The following is a 19,733-nucleotide window of genomic DNA, read 5'->3' as shown; positions in this document are numbered from 1 at the left end:
ATTATATATATATATATATATATATATATATATATATATATATATATATAGAACGATTTCTTTATCCATTCATCCCTCAATGGACAATTAGATTGTTTCTGCATCTTGGTTATTGTAAATAATGTTGCAATAAACATGGGGATGCTTACATCTTTTTGAGCTAGTGTTTTCATTTTCTTTAGATAAATACCCAGAAGTAGAATTGCTGGATCATATTATAGGTCCATTTTTAACTTTTTGAGGAAATTTCATTCTCTTTTCCATAGTGGCTGCACCAACTGACATTCCCACAAACAGTGCCCAAGAGTTCCTTTTTCTCTACATCCTTGGCAACACTTGTTATTGTCTTTTTGGAAACAGCCATTCTAACAGGTGTTAAGGTGATACTGCATTGCGGTTTTGATTTGCATTTCATTGATAATTAATGATGTTGAGCATCTTTTCATGAATCTGTTGACCACAGCATGTCTTCTTTGGGAAAATATCTATTTGGATCCTCTGCTCATTCTTAAATCGGATTGTTTTTTTGAGTTTACATAAGTTCTTTATGTATTTTGGATAGGGCACCTGGTTGGCTGAGTCAGTAGATCATATGACTCTTGATCTTATGATCGTGGGTTGTGAGTTCAAGCCCCACATTGGGTGTAGAGATTAGCTAAAGAAAATTAAAAATCTTCAAAAACCTGAAGGGAAGTTTTATATATTTTGGATATAATCACCTTTTAAATATATGATTTTCCAAGTATTTTCTCCCATTTAGTAGGCTGTCTTTTCATGTTGTTGAGTTTCCTTTCTATGCAGAAGCTTTATATATTAATACGTTCCCACTTATTTATTTTTCATTCTGTTGCTTTTGTCTTAGGTATCAGATTTAAAAAAATTATCAGCAAGACCTATGTCAAGGAGTTTACTGACTATGTTTTCTTCTAGGGTTTTTATGGCTTTAGGTCTTAGGTTCAATTCTTTAATCCATTTTGAGTTAATTTTAATGTATGGTGTAAGATAGTGGTCCAGTTTTCCCAACACCATTTATTGAAGAGACTATTCTTTCCCCATTGTATCTTCTTGGCTCCTTTGTCATAAATTAATTGACCATATATGTATGGGTATATTTCTGGGCTCTCTATTCCATTGCATTGATCTATGTATTTGCTCTTATGCCAGTTACTATACTGTTTTAATTACTACAGCTTTGTAATACACTTTGAAATCAGGAAGCATGCTGCCTCCAACTTTCTTCTTTCTCCAGATTGCTTTAGCTATTTGGGGTCCTCTGCAGTTTTATACACATTTTAGGATTGTTTGTCATATATCTGTAAAAACTGCTTATAAAAAATTTTTGAAAGAGATTGCACTGAATATGTAGATTGCTTTGGGTAGTATGGGCATTTAACAATGTTAATTCTTACAATCCATAAGCACAGGATAGCTTTCCATTTATTTATGTCTTCTTCTATTTTGTTCACCAATGTTTTACGGTTTCCAATATACAGGCTTTTCACCTCCTTGGTTAAATTCATTCCTAGGTATTTTATTCTTTTTGATGCAATTGTAAATGGGATCATTTTCTTGGTTCCCCTCTCTGATAGTTTGTTACCAATGTATAGAAACACAAAAGATTTTTTTGTATATTGATTTTGCATCCTGCAACTTTATGGAATTCATTTATTAGTTCTAACATTTTTTTTTTTTCTGGAGCTTTTGGGATTTTCCATTTATAGTATCATGTCCTCTACAAACAGTGACAGTTTTACTTCTTCCATTCCAGTTTGTATGCTTTTTATTTCTTTTCTTTTTCTTTTCTTTCCTTTTTCGCCTAATTGCTCTTCCTAGGACCTAGGACTTCCAACACTATGTTAAATAAAAGTGATAAGAGCGGACATCCTTGTCTTGTTCCTGATCTTAGAGGAAAAGCTTTCAGCTGTTCACCATTGAGTATGATGTTAGCTTTCGTCATATATGTGCTTTATTTTGTTGAGGTACATTCCCTCACTATCTCAATCACTATCCTCAAATCTTGAGATTTTATTAAGAGATGCTGAGTTTTGTCAAAATCTTTCTCTATGTCTCCTGAGATAATCATATGATTTTTATTCTTCATCTTGTTAATGTGTTGTATGACATAGTTATTTTTACTACTTTTGTCTTTTAAGGTTCAAACTAACTTGATAAGTGATTAATCCACTTTCTTTACTACATATTTACCTTCCCAGTGAAATTTATTCTTTCGTATGTGTTCTTGTTACTAATTAGTACACTATTCAGCTTAAAGAAGTCCCTTCACCATTTCTTGTAAGGCCAGTTTAATGGTGATGAAATCCTTTAGTTTTTGCTTATCTAGAAAACTCTATATCTCTTCTTCAATTCCGAATAACTTTGCTGGGTATTCTTTGTTGGATTTTTTTTTTCTTTTAGCACTTTAAATATATTGTGCCACTCCCTTCTGTCTTGTAAAGGTTCTGCTGAAAAATTTGCTTATAGTCTTATGGGAGTTCCTTGTATGTAACAAATTATTTTTCTCTTGCTGCTTTTCAAATTCTCTCCTTGTCTTTAACTTTTGCCATTTTAATTATATTATGTCTTGGTGTGGGTCTCTTTTGGTTCATCTTATTTGGAACACTCTAGGCTTCCCGGGTCTGGTTGTCTGTTTCTTTCTCCAGCTTAGGAAAATTTTCAGTCATTATTTCTTCAAATAAGATTTCTGCCCCTTTCCCTTTCTCTTCTCCTTCTGGGAGCCCTATAAAGTGAATGTTAGTCCATTTGGTACTGCTCTGTAAGTCCCTTAATTTATCTTCCTTTTTTTCTCCATTCTTTTTGTTGTTGTTGCTCTGATTGAGCTCCATTGCACTGTCTTTCAGTTAACTGATCTTTTCTTCTGCTTCGTCTGGTCTGTGTTGAACCCCTCTAGTGCATTTTTCAGTTATTTTATTCTTCAGCTCTGTGACTTCTGTTTGGTACTTTCTTATACTTTTCATCTCTTTGTTGAACTTTTCACTGTATTCACCCATTCTTCCTTTTATTTCAGTGAGCAATATTCTTTATGACCATTATTTTGAACTCTTTATCTGGTAAATTACTCAACTCTGTTTTATTTAGTATTTTCCCCCCTGATGTTCTATATTGTTCTTTCATTTGAACATATTTCTCTTTCTTCATTTTGATTGACTCTCTGTGTTGGTTTCTACACAGTCGATGAAACAAACATCTCTCAGTTTTAAAGAAGTGGCCTAATGTAGGAGATGACGCATGTTGTTCAACCGTGCCCCAGCTCTTGGTTTTCTCTCAACCCTTTGTGCTAGACCAAGTAGCCTACTATATTTTTAATAGCACCTAGTAGTAAAGGATGCGCTCAACCTGTCAGTGTCCCAAGGGGAGAATCTCAATGCCAAGATTTGGGCTGACTAGAAGCCAGACCCTCAGGCCGCAGCTTTTAATAGTATGCAAATACATAGTCCTATGGGACTGCAAGCACAAACCCCACTGGCCGTCAGAGCCAGGCAATCTGGAGGTGTTCCTTGGGCAAGAGTCACAAAACTGGGACTCCAGACAAGTCTATAAAATTTCCGTGAGATACAGGTTAGCTGGAGAAAGGGAGGCATCTATAGCCTATATTCCTTGAGAGCAGCTTGGTGGGCCACTAGATGTGCACCAAGCTTGAAGCCTGTCCCTGAGGCTGAAGCTCCGGAAGCAAAGAAACTGTCTATTCAGACTCTCTGCCCATTTTAAATCGATTTTTAAAAAAAGTTTTAATTTAAATTCCAGTTAGTTAACATACAGTATTATATTTGTTTCAGGTGTACAATTTAGTGATTAAACACTTTCGTACAACACCCTGCGCTCATCCCATTAAGTGCACTCCTTACTCTCCATCACCTATTTAACCCATACTGTCACCCACCTCCTCTTATCAGTTTGTTCTCAGTTTGTTAAGAGTCTGCTTCTTGGTTTGCCTCTTTTTCCCCCATGCTTGTTTGGTTTCTTAAATTCCACATGAGTGTAATCATATGGTATTTCTTTCTCTTGTTTTGCTTAGCATAATACTCTCTAGCTCCATCCACATCACTGCAAATCTCAAGACGTTATTCTTTTTTATGGTTAATATTCCATTGTATATATACACACACCACATCTTTTTTATCCATTCATCAGTTGATGGACACGTGGGCTGTTTCCACAGTTTGACTATTGTAAACAATGCTGCTATAAACATTGGGGTACCCCTTTTCATTAGCATTTTTGTATCCTTTGGGTAAATTCCAGTAGTGCAATTGCTGGATTGTAGGGTAGTTCTGTTTTTAAATTTTTGAGGAAACTCCATTTTTTAAGATTTTATTTTAGAGAGTGAGAGCACGAACAGGGTCCAGAGCAGCAGAGGGGGAGGGGGAGAAAGAATTTTGAGCAGATTCTGTGCTGGGCATGGAGCCCGAGGTGGGGTTTGATCTCAGGACCTTGAGATCATGACCTGAGCCAAACTGAGTCAGACACTCAACCCACTGAGCTACCCAAGTCCCTTTTTCCAGACTTTTTATTTAAATTTTTAACCTGACCCCAAATTGTGATCTACTAGACTATAGCCAACTGGCAAGTTGAGTATGTGCCAAGTTTGGCTTGTTGTGGCTCATGTAGGTAGCGCTGCTCAGGACAGGAACTGATTCTTTCTCAGATGAGACCGATATTTTGTCCCTCATTAAAATAAAGAAATTTCTGTAAATATAAACAATTGAGAGCATGTAACACTAGTATGGGTATATGGAGTTTAGCACATTGGTATTGGAGGGAAGAATGTGCAATAATCTTTAACAAAGTTCAATACAAGAAATAATACAATTTTACTAACTATAAACAAAGTTGTGTTCTTCAAACTTAACAGAAATTATCATTGTCTAAACCAAATTTTAGAGGCATAAAAGATTTAAGTTAAACAGCTAAGTTACTTCAATTTTTTCTCTGTACTAAGTGAATTTAGAATAGGTATCGTTCAAGTAAATTTAAAAAAGTATTTTAATAATTTAGTTCTTGGTATAGCTGAAAATTTGTTTTACTTAGCTAAACAACAAAGAAAGCAGCTGAAATCCTTTACAGAGTTTTGAGCGAATTAAAAACATTTTTAAAGCTTTTTCTTTCCACCTTAATTCTGCTAGACTACATCAAAGTGCTAAACTCTGGGCCTTTAGTTGCTCAAATCCAAAGGACATCACAGTGTATTGTGAATGGCATCCCCAATTTTGTGTGGTAAACCAGTTGCTGTCTGTGACAGTCATGCATACATTTTGCAGCAGGTATTTTGATTTTGGCTCTATGCCGAATTTGGTAATCTTAATATAAATAGGGATGTTGCTTAGGCTCAGAAGATGATCATCACAGGTTATGGGAATAAATTCTGCATTAAGACTATCAAACTTTTGTGATTTTCAGCATATCAGTTGGATATTTGAACCTTACTTCAAGTTAGTATACACTGATACACACTTTATTTCTGTTTTGCTTAGTTTGTAGAAAAAATGCCTGAGGTAGATTAATACCTAATGTTGGATTTTCTTTCCCCTCTGCCTTCCTTGGTCACTGTTCCTTATAAACTCATCAATAAGTTTTATGGACTGTATTTAGTTATAAATAACAGCCATCCTCTACAAACTGTGAGAGTATATGGAATTTAAAGCCTGTTATTTTATGAAATAAAAATGATAAGAAGAAATGTTCAACTTTTTACTTATATAGGCATGGGACCATCACCTTGGTTAAGTTAGGTACACTGTTCATGGAACATGTGCAGTACTACACCCCAAGTAATGTATCTTGAGGGAAGAAAATACCCAATTCTTTGGAACTGATAACATTTCAAAGCAACTAGAAACCATACGTTGTACAGAATTATGATTAAAACAGTGACCAACAATTTGTTAGAAACCTCCCATTGACTTTGAATAGAAGCGAATTATCTTCTAGAGGTATGTGATTACAGTAAGGCAAAAATAAAACTGAATTATGCCAAATAGGAAAGCATCAGCATCAAAACTTAGAGAACAGATATCTGGTGTTGACAGTTTTGAGTCAATCCAGACAGTAGTGTGGTGGTGGCACTTTTAGGACATATAGCTTTACCAACACCTTTGATAGCACAGAAGATGGTACTGGTATCAAAAACTCCTGAGCTGAAAAGTGTTTCAGAAGAGTTTGATTCTGAATGAAAGAAAGCATTGTGTCATATTTTATTGATAGTGTTTTCTTTTTTAGTGGAACATAAAATAATGGTAATTCTTAATAATTGTTAGCACTTAGGTGAAATAGTATTAAACATTTAATCAATGACAGACACATAACATCTTCTGAAAGCTCTTCAAGTAAATCAGTCAATGCTAAACAATAGCTATATCTTTATTTTTTTCCTTGGAAAGAACCTTAAAAAGAAAAAAACACAACAAAACAAAACACAGAAATAGCCTAAGTGAAGGTTACAGGCAAGCCACTTCTTTTACCAATTTTTTTATATGACATTAATATATAAATCAAAGTAGCACAGACTAGTTCTTATTTCAATTTATTCATATTAAAACACGAAACTGACAAATCATTTCTCTAATTATTATTAGACTTTGACATAAAGACGTATCACATGCTTACAGCAAAATAGGAACACGTAACCTGAGATTCTATCCAATTTTTAATTTCTTGAAGCTGTTTATCATCTGTAAATTTTCTCATTTTCCATTCTTCTGGCTTCAACCTGCTGGCTCCCTTTGGTGAATTATTGCTTTTCAGTATCATCACCAGTACAAAGAAAAAAAATATGAAATAGAGAGTAAAATCAGTCCATCTGGTAATTTAATAGTTCTATTAAAGGGATTAATAAAAGGATGTATGTAATGTTCAAAGTGCACTTATAGGATTATCAAAGAATCCCTATTACTCCTACCATCTTCTCCACATAGATAAGTTTTGTGTATGTGTATGCTTTTGTATGGATGGAATTTTACGGAAAAATTTTAAGATATAGAAATATATGTCCAAGTTTATAAGGTAAAATAACACATAAACACTTTTAGTTTCATTTTGGTAAGAGTAATAAATGAGACAGATTTTTATCATCCATTTCAGAGCTGTTTGTATCTAATTATTTATTAGTTAGATAATCACAGTATTTTAAGAATTGATTTTATCTGAATTTTGAGTGATGGATTTCTTTTCAAAAAAGTATTTCTACAGTATTATGAAGTGCTCTGAAGACCCTGTAGTATGCCATTTTTATCAGTTCATCAGAATAGGACTACTATGCTCAAAGAGAGAACTGCTAATAAACACTTAGAATTGTACTGAAACCAAAGCCCAAAACGAAGATGGAAAAATCCCAATGGTACGTTTAGAAAATTATTTAAAACTACTATAGTACCAAATGAGCACAACAATGCTCCACAAATCCATCTTTAATAAAAACAATTATAATAGTGCTAAACATAAAAAAATTGCTTTTCCGAAATTACAGCCTTGAAATACTCTTTCATCAAAACTGGATGATTTGTGTTTCTGTGTTATTAATATTATGCTACAGCAATTATGTTAATATAATTTTCATTGATTCACTTCAATGAAACAAAAATCTATAGAAAACTCTTCTATTTGTAGTCTTGCTTAATCAAGAAAGGCAAGGTGAAGGATATTTAAGATGTCTCTAAATCAGACTGTTTTCTATTTAAAGTAATTTCTAGAAAAATTTGCTCCCTATAAGTTATCATATCTTCTACATATTTGTAGACAAGCATTTCTTCAATGGACAACAGTGTATAGTTATTCAGGCTGAATGCTGATTTGTTCTGTATAGCATTTAACATTTTTAGGGATGTTGTAACTGAATCACTCAAAGAAGAACAAACTGGGAAAATACGAGCATTCCACAAACTCAAACATGTCTTGTTTCCAGAGAACAGTTCCTCTGTAACTTTCAGATTCCAAATATCCAAGCATGACAGGAAACAGGCTCCAAAGAATTGAAGTAACTTTATATCTGACAATGTTTTAACATTCTTTTTCAAGTTGTCTTGCACACCAAATGCCATAGTTGAATACTTTAAGTGTCCATTCATCTTCAAGCTTAAGGAACACAGAAAAGAATATGCAGGCAGAACAGCTGTTGTCATGATATGACAACCACTAATAATGCAGTTTTCCCCAATCGAAACATCAGGCCCCAATCGGGAATACTCCACAACTGAGCCAGCTGCCACAGAACATCTTGAATCCAGTACACTTTGAATGATACAGGATGTATTACCAGAGCATTCTGGTATTGCAGGAAAGATGCTAAAAGCTATGGACTGTAAGCCAAGTTCTGACTTCAAACTGCTATCTGAAGTAAAATGAAACAAATATTCTTCAGTTGTTCCAATGTGATAAAATCTGGAGTTATTAAGAACAACAACATTTAGTGAGGTTCCTTTAAGAAGATGAAATATTCTCTGCCTCACGTCTATCAACTCTGTCTCTTCTTTAGTGACATTTGATGTGTTTCTGGTGTACTCCACAGTTGCTCCAGGTCCCAAAGCCTGCAGAAAGTCTCCATAGGCATCTATTTCACAGTTCAATGTGCCTATTTTCTCATAAAAATCAAGTAACTTTTTTGCTGATTTATGATCCATGTAAAATAAGCTGTCCGTGTAGACATACTCAGAGTCTAACTTAAGAGAGGGAGTGTCAGGTCTATATACAGCATCAAATTGATGCATCTTTTCTATGCTGGGTTTATGAAGGAAACGATGGCAACACCTGTATTCCAGGTCTCTATATTCTAAATCATTAAAAGGTTCTAAGACAAATACTCCATGTGTGGTACCAACAGTCAAACTAGAAGGATGAGCTAAAGCAGTAAAGCCAGGTTTATCAAATCTAATAAACTCACATTCTCCAATACTATAAAGTTCAATATCATCTGCACAAGTAACCAGAATACCAGGGTTCATATGTGAGGGGAAATCAATGTACATGGCTAGTTTTAATTCCAACATCTGATAAATGGGGTTACCAAAAGGTAACGCAGTGAAAATTTTGCCCAGAGCACTTGCATTTGGAAGGCGTTGGCTGTAACCACCTATACAAAATTAAACAAAATAACTGTTTTAAAATGTTTGTAAGACTCTAAGATTTTAAAAACCCAGGGGCATCAGTTACAACTCAAAATATCTCTAAAGATATTTAATATATAATACATTACTGTAATTCAGGAAAGAATAGTAAATTCCAGGTTACAAATTCAAGAGCAATTTTCCTGTAGTGATTTGATATAATGCAATGTTAGATTAGGAAAGAATTCTATTATATTTTAGAGGCTGTGAATTGTTTTGAATCAATTGTACAACTAGTAAAAAGAACCATGGGCTACAATACGATCTTACATCTATATTTTAAACAATAAATTGAAATTGCAACAATGTTTAAACTCCTACATTAAGAATCCACTTCACAGAGGGGAAAAAAGTAACAAAACACTAATATACCAATTCCAAAACGGAATTATTAAGCAGTAATTTCCAGATGCAGTGTTTTTCCTCAAGTTATTACATACACTCAAAGGAAGTAAACGTGCATTTACTTAAAAGCATTTTAAAATTTATACTTGTTTTTAATTTAAACATGCTTTTTCCCTCTAAGATCAGTCTTATGACTTTCATTCCTTGAAAACCATGTTCTTTTAAGAACATTAGATAGCTTACATCATTTTTATATAATTAATTATACTGAGAAGCAGCATTAGATAGTAGAAAGAGTCAGAAAAACAGGTTCTAACTCTGGTTCACCACTTTGTAGTTCTTTATCTCTGGATTTACTCCAAGTCAGCAAATGTAGAATAATACTTGCTTTAATAAAGCACCTGGCACACAGTATGCTGTTCAACAAATGAGGGCTAATACTTTCTACTTTCTTCCTTTCCCAAAGACTAGCCAATACTTAAGTTTAGCACTGTAAGAATTACCTTTTTCTAACTGTATTTTCTAGTGTCTAACTTAGTTTTTACTAAATTGGTAATAATATTGGTTCTGGAATAAAGCTATGAAGTTGAATTTTTCTACTTTTTTAGAGTTAGTCTTAAAGTCAGAACTTGGATGCTTTACTTGATAACGTCTTTACAAAGAATCACTGCTCTGTATATAAATCATAAGAAATAAAAAGTGCCTTGAAAGTCATGTAGATGAATGGTTCTAAAATACCTGTCCCTGAACTGACACCAGTCCATAGTAACATTTTCACTAGCCCCAGTACATACAGAAAAATAAGAGGTTTTCATATAACCCAAATTTTCATACAACTAAGTTTACTGAATTAAGAAAACTATCCTTTATTCTGTGATTATTTCTTTCCCACTTTTCTGCTTTCAAATGTCCTCTTTTGTGTGTGATTTTCCCTCTTACATACCTTCTTGTCCTCGCCACGTTTCGTCACTACTCTTTTGTTTTTAAACTCCTTTAAGGGTTGTAGACTTCAGCCACCAATAATCAGATAAAATAAGGCATGGTAGAAGGTTTTGGCAAAAGTCTGGTAATCCAAGTGCTAAGCCAGCCTCTCCCCTACAATAATAATCCCTTTTAAACCATTATCAAGAAATGTTCATATTTTGATAAGTTCTATCTTAGGAAAATAATTTTCTATATACATATTAAAAACAATATCCATGAAAAGTTGCTGATGTATGTGATCTACAATTTTAAAGATACATTTGGGAAAAAACATGCTGCTTACGACTTTAAAATATCAAGAAAAACATGAAATTTTTGTTTTCAAAGCAGAATAACTTCAAAGATAAAAATTTAAAAAGGATAAGAAAGTATTTGCAAGGTAGAAAAAAGTCCCTAAGATATCAAAGGTAAAATGTAAATTAGTGAAAAGAAAATGTGTAACTTTACCAGAATGAATTAATAGGATGGTAAAAGAATTCCATTTATCTCCATATAGCTTTTCCAAACATCGAAGGGCACAAAGTGTGGATCCTCCATTTCCTTAAAAATACAAGTTAAAAAACACAATTAATTTCATAGAAACCTACAGAAAATTTGTAACTATGGTAAAATTACGTGTTATAACTTTGAAGATAGGGCCTTTGGCTACAATTAACAAGGCACAGGGCAAAGGTATGGGCAAAAGAATCACACTAAATACACATTTCACAGCATTTAAATAAATAAACAATTAGCAATGAAACCCAGAAATCAGCACTTGGTAATAAATGATAAGCATTATAATCTCCTGAAAATAGTAATAAAAATGAAGAAATGATAAATCAGGCAATCTGCAACATAAGAAATGTTTAAGTATACACATTCATTTGGAATCACAAACTGAATAACCCATTAAAATAATTCTCCCACATGACAAAACCAAATATTCGAGTTAGATTGCCTAAGAAGTTTCTTAGAACACAGTGTTCTAAAAAATTTCTTTAATATAACTACACTTACTAGTTACCTTGGCCAAATTATTTAACTCTCTGTGCCTCAGATTCTCATCTATATGATAGGAATCATATAAGTACTGACTGCACCATAATGAGGATTAAAACACAGGTTAATTAGAACAAAGCCAATGTCAGATATAGATACCCTGTATGGTATCAAGGGGATTCAGCTTTAAGAATGACATAGAAATGGCCCCCAGAAAAACAGCATGTATTTTTATTTGCAAGGGAAGGCCAAAGGCAAAGTTGACTTAAACTGGGTTTTTAAACAAAGTATCTATGATAATCAGGCCATTAGACTGCGCTCTTTTGCTTTCTGTATTGTGGTTCCAAAAGGCCAAGAGTGTGTGTGTGTATTTTTTTTCTGATTTGCAATCTTCAGGTAAGTTTCTGAACTATGGAGTTGGGAGGGGACCTTAAAGCCCTACCGATAAAGTCCAAAAGAATATTCACCATCTAAGTAAATGTATTAAAATTAATAAAATTCTCTTTTAAATAGCATTCTGCAAGTTTTTCATGGTAAGTCACAATGTGTAAGAACAGTTGTTATGCCTTTTATCTTTCTTAAAAAATAGTAAATTTACATTAAATTCTTAAAGTTTGAAAAGACTATAGGTAGAAATATATAGAGCTCATAAACTATGAGCCATACGAAAACTTTACTTCAGTGATCATTATGCCTAGAACCTATGATTTAAATCTGACCATATAGAGAGTACCGATTTTGGCTCCAGCAGGATCAACAAAAACATGATATCGAACTCCAAGGGGTAGCTCCTTTTTTTTCAGCTTTTCTGACAGCTGTTGCTTATAAGCAAGTTCCTGTTTTTCATCAGCTGCTGTTATTGCAACAATGTCCCAGAATTCTCCAGCTGCCACAGGTTTGCCTACGTGGAAAAAGCAAGGAAATAAGCATCAGAAATCTCTGGTACAGGTTTACCTATCAGGAAAGAAAAAAAAAAAGATTATCTTCATAAATCTGTCTTCTCAGAATAGGGCATAATTAGTGGCTAGCCAGTATAACTCAAACTAGTTCTATTGAAAATTGTTCACAAATTTTGCATTTTTTTCTCTTTTAGATTATTTAAATATTCTGGAAGTTGTTACGTTTCCTAACAGAAGTACTTTTGACCTGCTAAAATTTACCTCAATTCTTAAATAACAAGAGACAAAAAGAATGAATCTCCAGCTGTGAATATCAATTTTCATATATCAGGAACACTTAGTGTTGGTTGTCTAAGTACAAGTCAACCCAAAGTTCCATTCCTACAATGTTGCTGTTTATAAATTTAGGTACTTTATTTTTTATTACCTTAAGACAAGACATGCAAGTTTACAAAGGCTTTGAAGTATGACCTAGATTCTGGATAACAGAAAAGTTCCCAACTCCTAGATGAACTCATTAAAAACAAACAAACAAACAAAAGACTGAATTTTCGGTAGACAGTTGGAAGCTCTTTATTGGTAAACAAGATGACTAAGGATTCTTATTAGTTAACAAACAGGATTTGTCAAAATCTTATAGTCCTGAACATTTTACTGTCTTCCAAGTACTATTTCCTGTATTTTTAATGCAGTAACTTCATCAAAAATGTAACTAATTTTATTAGATAGTTGTACAAGGAATGACAAATGGCACAGTCTTTAATTTTTTTTGATACAAACTTCTCCTTTTAAATTTTAATGTAGTATGCATTCACAGCATGGAACGAACTCATGAAGTAGGTAAGGAGATTGTAGAAGGCTAAAAACAGATATGTATTAGTCAAAACACTGTGCTTTAGGACATTTAGATTTATTTAAAATAATGTAGTATGCATTCACAGCATTCACAGCATGGAACGAACTCATGAAGTAGGTAAGGAGATTGTAGAAGGCTAAAAACAGATATGTATTAGTCAAAACACTGTGCTTTAGGACATTTAGATTTATTTAAAATAACTTTCAATGAGCTAACTAAATGCACAACTTGGATTTATAGCTTCACTAGTCAGATTAAAACTTTTCTTTCTTCTTCCTTCTCTCTTATTTTGATATATACATGTTACTAGGAATAAAGTCAAAGAAATAAAGTAACAATATAACGTAAGGAAAGGACGGTGACAGAATAAAAAAAAAAAATCAAGAGGAGTATTAGCTATGGCTGGGTCTGTCTCCTAAGCCCGAAGGTGAGCAGACAGGAAGTGATAGTCCAGCAAATTTCCCGGTACTAAAGCACCCTCCCTGTCCACTGCCGGGGATAGCGGAGAGTTGGGGTTCCCTCTTTGCTACCTCTCAGCTCTGAAAACCTCCGCAATTTTCGCTGGGTGGCTTCTCTCAGAGCTACGACTCCGGGGGCAACGGGAGCAGCCATAGCAACACCTTCCCCGGAACCAGCAGAAGCCTTCCAAGTTATCTGCCGCCGGCACAGCACGCATGCGCCCCCCGCTCCCCCAACGTAACCCGATCATGGGTCCAGTTTCGCCTTCGTCCCGCCTTCTGCGTGCGTCACTCACGTAACCACGCCCCCTAAGCTCTGGCGTGCCCGGAGAAAACCTTGCGGGACTGAGTCCCGAGTCTAGGCTTGTTTCCTTAGCAACCGTCTCCGGAGCAGATGAACACCTAGCGATTTGTCGGACGGTTGCCGGGTCTGGGCTTCTTGTTCTCAACTCATAAGGCCTTGCAGCCCAGTTGACCCGGTGAGTGGTTCGGGTTGGGAGATAAAATTGCTAGAACTGACCCGCTTAGAAGACGAAACTACAACTTAGCTTCCAGCTTTCTCTCGAATGGTGGTTCGTCCTTTCTAACTCGCTGCTTGTTTCAGCCAGGAGCAGTTCCCAGAGACCTTCCAACAATTAATTCCTCCTCCAGGGCCCTCATCTGAAGACATTTGCTCCAAGCCCAGGTCCAGATATACAGTCTGAACATTCAAAATCAGTATTCTCTTCAGGAACCTTAGGTTTGTGGCTTCTTTGCCCTTGCAGTTTTTAGTAAGTGAGCCTTTCCACCCCTCAGTTTTGAGTTCACTTCATAGCTTTAGTAAATTTATATAATTTAATCTACGACCAGTCCCTTAACATTTGTGGTATTTGGCTTATTCACTGGCATTCTTTTGTATATGCAGACTAATCAAGAACTTTAACATTACTGGGAATAAATCAGACCTATTAGATGTATTTTGGCAGATAGCTACAAGTATTTCTCTTGTAAATCATAAGTTCATAATGAGTTTTACAAATTAATCTGTTCATCTTTACATATAAGAAAGTTATGAATCAGAATAATGACTTAGTGAAGGTCTTACAATCAGTAGTGGAGAAGACTTAAGCACTATTTTTCAATGCCAAACCCAGAAATCATCTACCACACCATGCATTTTGGTTTATTTTAGAAACCTGTCTTTATTAAACTCTTCATCAGTGCCATAGGCAGGCATTCAGGGCTCTACAAATTCTTGCCATGAACTTAACTTAGGTTTTTTTGTTTTTTCTTTTCCCTAAAGACTTGGCTCTCCATTTAATTCTGTACTTTAAGAGAAATCATTTGGGTAAAAAGGGAGATTACTCTTTCATAGTTTTATCGTTTAGAAGTTTTTTGTTGTTAATAAAAACAAAACATTAAGAACATTTAGAAAATACGGAAGGCTTGAGTGAGGTAGAGCAAAACGCAGTGAGCAGTACAGATCAGAGAGGTGACAGAAGCCTAAAGAAAGGATATTGGTATTTTGTCCGGAGTGAAACAAAGCCATTGCAGAGTTTATGTGACTTACCTTGAAAAGATCACTCAGAAATGTGAAAATAGACTGTAGTGGAGGGTGGGGCAAGGATAGAGTTGGTGGAGATTTTGCCATGATAGTAACAGTGGGGCTGCTGAGAAATTGGCTAGATTCTGGACGTATTTTTGAAGGCACAGTCAATACAATTTGTTAATGGTATGGTTATGGAATGTTAGAGAATGAGAGAAGTCAAGATTGACCACCTGAAGGATAGAATGTCCATCAATTGAGATGGGAAAGGCTATGGATGGGGAATGTTGGTGGGGTAGTAGAGAGAGTCCAGAATTTGGTTTTGGACATGTGGAATATACACGTGTGTGTATGCAGTACATATGTAATGGAAGTTTGTGTATGTGTATGTGTCTGTAGGCATCATACATATGAGTCCGAAGTTCATGAGAGAGGTCTGGGTTAGAGAGATAACTTTGGGGATCCTCAACATACAGATGGAGTTATTTTAATTTTATTTACTTTATTTTTTTTAAGTTTTTATTTTAATTCCAGTTGGTTATCATATAGTGTAATATTAGATTCTGGTGTACAATATAGTGATTCAACACTTCGTAGAATACCCAGTGCTCATTACAGCAAGTGCCCTCCTTAATCCCCATCACCTGTTTAGCCCAACCCCTCACCCACCTTCCCTCTGATAATCATCAGTGTGCTTCATATAGTTAAAAGTCATCTTCTTGGTTTGCCACTCTGCCCCCCCCACAATTTGCTCATTTGTTTTGTTTCTTAAATTCTACATATGAGTGAAGTCATATGATATTTGTCTTTCTCTGACTGATTTCGCTTAGCATTATACTCTAGCTCTATTCATTCCATTATTTTTTATGACTGAGTAATATTTCACTGTGTATACCAAATCTTCCTCTCCCCCCCCACCCCGATCTAGGATTAGGATTCAGTTTGGGGCCAGAATAATGGCTAGGTTTAGGGTTAGGGACAGTGCAAAGGTATGTGCCTACCATCCTGCACTTCAGAGATCCCTCCAGAGAGATAACTGTAGGTTTAGAGGTATGGCTAGGGATTAGATGGAGTTAATTTTATTTTTATTTTTTTGGTTTTTATTTATTTATTTGACAGAGAGAGAGGCAGTGAGAGAGGGAACACAAGCAGGGGGAGTGGGAGAGAGAGATGCAGGCTTCCTGCTGAGCAGGGAGCCCGATGCGGAGCTCGATCCCAGAAAGCTGGGATCATGACCCGAGCCGAAGGCAGACACTTAACGATGAGCCACCCAGGTGCCCCAGATGGAGTTAATTTTAAACTACAGAACTAGATGAGGTCCTAGGCGAAGAAAGGTTAATAAAGCTTATAAGCTCAAGAATTGTGGGTAATAACAAAGTTAACAATGAGAAAGTGACCAAGTAACATTTTGGATAGTGATAAGAACTGTGAAGGGTTATGTCATAAACTCTATTATATAGAGTATTAAATATAGCATTTCTCGGACCTGAGAAGGATGGCCATAGAAATTGATATGATTTTTTTGACATGATCATTCATATAAAATGTGCTAGAAGTAAATATACTACATTATCAGCTATGGTTTTTGTTCTTCTTACCTCTTTTCTGTTTTTCTCAAATGTTCATTAAAATTAATTTTTAAGTAAAAATAAAAAATATTGAATACTATATGAGTGGAAGTAAATTTCCTTGGAAGTTGATTGTAGGGGGCAAAAAGTCTAGGAATTTAAGTTTATGTTTAATATAATCAAACAGTGTGGGGGCACCTGGGTGGCACAGCGGTTAAGCGTCTGCCTTTGGCTCAGGGTGTGATCCCGGCGTTATGGGATCGAGCCCCACATCAGGCTCCTCCGCTATGAACCTGCTTCTTCCTCTCCCACTCCCCCTGCTTGTGTTCCCTCTCTCGCTGACTGTCTCTATCTCTGTCAAATAAATAAATAAAATCTTTAAAAAAAAAAAACAGTGTGATGTGGTTGCTAAATAGTCACAAGCTACAGTAACCAAAATATGCCAACGCAGCTAAGTAAAATCATTAATTCTGTATAAGTAAAACATGATGGAAATGGTGTATTTAACCATGGATTCCACATTTCAAAAGGAACATCAGACAAACTGAAGTATAATAAGTTGAAAATGATATTCTGTGGAAGCATTTGAGCTTTTTCTCTATCGGAGAAGAGTAGACAGTATCTGAGAAGTACCATGAAGAAGAGTGAGATAGATTTTTAAAAGAACTTTACTGAGGCATAATTTATATACCATTAACTTAACCTGTTGTAAGTGAACAATTTAATGATTTTTAGTAAGTTTAGTGAGTTCAGCCACTACCCCAATAAGATGCCTGTGCTTGTTTATAGTTAATGACAGCTTGCTTTTATTACTATAGCTATAACCGTGACTGTTGTGTGGAAGTTGCGGAGAAGCATATTAAATTTGTTTCCAAACACTTTTTTTTCCTTCACAAGAAGACACTGAAGCCAAGTGAAGAGGGTCCTAGATTATGAGCTGTGATGCTCACGGTGCATGGCTTGATCAGTTCATTCTTGGGCTCTGATCTTTCCCGTTTCTTGTGTTTCATCTCTTTGTTCAACTCCTGTTCCTCCTCCTCCTTTTTCTGACATGTAGTGTAAGCAAAAACATCTTTTTATTGTTCCCTTCATTTGAATTATTTATTCAGCTAGCTTGTTCTCAACTTATTTCTTTAGTATTTTTTCCCCCCTTGTTGAAGGAACCCTCACCCTTCTCACCCTTCTGGAGAGGACAACTTTTTCCCCCTAACTTCTATTTGATGTCCTCCCTTAGTATTTTTTTAAGACTGTAGTTTAGGGTCACAGCAAAAGAGAAGAAGGTACAGAGATTTTCAGTATATCCCGACATATATCCACATGTGCATAGCCTACTCCATCATCAATATCTCCTGCCAAAGTTGTACATTTGTTATGGTTGATGAACCTACATTGACATAGTTTACCTTACATTTCATTCTTGGTGTTGTATATTCAATGGGTTTGAACAAAGTAAGATGACATGTATCGTTCATTATAATATTCAGAATTCCACGCCTAAAAATTTTCTGTGTTCTGCCTGTTCATTCACCCCATGAACTCTGCAAACACTGATCTTTTTACTATCTTCACGCTTCTGCTTTCTCCATTATGTCCTATAGTTGTAATCCTTCACTATGTAGCCTTTTCAGATTGGTCTCTTTCACTTAGTAATATGCATTTAAAGTACACCATGTCTTTTCATGGCAACCGATTTCTTTCTAGTGCTAATAGCCCATTGTCTGGATGTGCCACACTTTATCCATTCACCTACTGAAAGACATCTTGGTTGCTCCCAAATTTTGACAATTTTGAGTAAAGTCGTTATGAACATCCATGTGCAGGTGTTCTGTGGAAATAAGTTTTCAACTCTTCTGGATAAATACCAACGAGTACAATTACTGGATCTTATGAGAAGGGCATATTTAGTTTTATAAGATACAGCCAAACCATCTTCCAAACTTGCTGTACTATTTTGCATTCCTACTAGCGATGAATGATAGTTTCTGTTGCTCCACGTCCTTGCCAGCAGTTGGTAATGTCCATGTTCAGGATTTTGGTCATTCTGTTAGGTGTTGTTTTAATATGCCATCTGTATATCTTCTTTGCTGAGGTGTCTGTTAAAGTCTTTGGCGCATTTTTTAATATGGTGGTTCATTTCCATATTGTTTAGTTTTAAGTGTTCTTTGTGTATTATGTATAAAAGTACTTTTTCAGATGTGTCTTTTGTAAATACTTTCTCTGAGTCTGTGGCTTGTTTTCTCATTCATTTGACATTACTTTTGCAAATTATATGTCTTTAATTTTAATGAAGTATAGTTTATAAAATATTTCTTTCATGGATTATGATTTTTTATTATTATACTTAAGGTCATCTAGATTTTCTTCTAGGTTATCTTCTAGGAGTCTTAAAGTTTTGTGTTTTACTTTTGGATCATAGATCCACTTTGAATTAATTTTTCTGAAGGTGTAAATTCTGCGTCTGGATTCTTTTTTTTTTTTGCATGTGGATATCCAATTGTTTTAGCACCATTTGTTGAAAGTCTATCTTAGCTCCATTGTGATACCTTTGCTTCTTTGTCACAGATCGGTTGACTATATTTCTATTTCTGGACTCTATTCTGTTCCATTGATCTATCTGTTGTTTCAACATACTACACTGTTTTGACAGCTATAGCTTTATAGTAAGTCTTAAAGTATGATTGTGTCATTCCTCCAACTTTGTTCTTCTTCAATGGTGTGTTAGATATTGTGCAGTTTGGCTCTTTTTATAAACTTTAAAATAGTTTGTTGATATTGATAAAATAATTTGCTGAGATTTTGACTGGGATTGCACTGAATTTATAGATCAAGCTGGGGGGAATGGACATCTTGATATTGAGTCTTCCTACCTATCAATGCACACGAAGTCTCTCTCCATTTATTTAGTTCTTTGATTTTGCTCATCAGCAGTTTGTTGTTTTCCTTCTATAGATCTTGTACATATTTTTCTACATTTATACCTAAATACTTCATTTTGGGGGGTGCT

The 19,733-nt window shown here is 35.0% G+C and overlaps 2 protein-coding genes across 2 annotated transcripts in view; one reads left to right on the top strand and one right to left on the bottom strand.

Annotated features, from left to right (window-relative positions):
- Positions 1-6,357: 6,357 nt before the first annotated feature.
- Positions 6,358-13,856, bottom strand: FPGT (fucose-1-phosphate guanylyltransferase). Its single transcript, XM_011221909.3, has 4 exons — positions 13,709-13,856; positions 12,157-12,324; positions 10,890-10,982; positions 6,358-9,079 (listed from the first exon to the last, which is right to left on the bottom strand). Exons 1-4 carry the CDS (start codon positions 13,788-13,790, stop codon positions 7,656-7,658), a joined length of 1,767 nt encoding a protein of 588 aa, XP_011220211.1. The 5' UTR covers positions 13,791-13,856; the 3' UTR covers positions 6,358-7,655.
- Positions 13,857-13,972: 116 nt separating this feature from the next.
- LRRIQ3 (leucine rich repeats and IQ motif containing 3) overlaps positions 13,973-19,733 on the top strand; it is a 194,614-nt gene continuing 188,853 nt past the window's right edge. Inside the window, exon 1 of the mRNA XM_034643783.1 lies at positions 13,973-14,115. The gene's annotated coding sequence lies outside the window, so the exon portion shown is untranslated. The remainder of the gene's footprint in view (positions 14,116-19,733) is intronic.

Source organism: Ailuropoda melanoleuca, chromosome 2 (genome assembly GCF_002007445.2).
Source record: "Ailuropoda melanoleuca isolate Jingjing chromosome 2, ASM200744v2, whole genome shotgun sequence".
In the NCBI taxonomy this organism is placed as follows: Eukaryota; Metazoa; Chordata; class Mammalia; order Carnivora; family Ursidae; genus Ailuropoda; species Ailuropoda melanoleuca.
Note: the sequence above shows the minus strand (reverse complement) of the source record. Positions and strands in the feature narration are given on the sequence as shown.

Coding starts and splice junctions, on each gene's coding strand:
- FPGT (XM_011221909.3), bottom strand. CDS start 13,790: ATGGCTGCTCCCGTTGCCCCCGGAGTCGTAGCTCTGAGAGAAGCCACC. Junction 12,325..13,708: donor GAGGTTTTCAGAGCTGAGAG/GTAGCAAAGAGG, acceptor TTTTCCACGTAG/GCAAACCTGTGGCAGCTGGA. Junction 9,080..10,889: donor CATCCTATTAATTCATTCTG/GTAAAGTTACAC, acceptor AATTTTGTATAG/GTGGTTACAGCCAACGCCTT.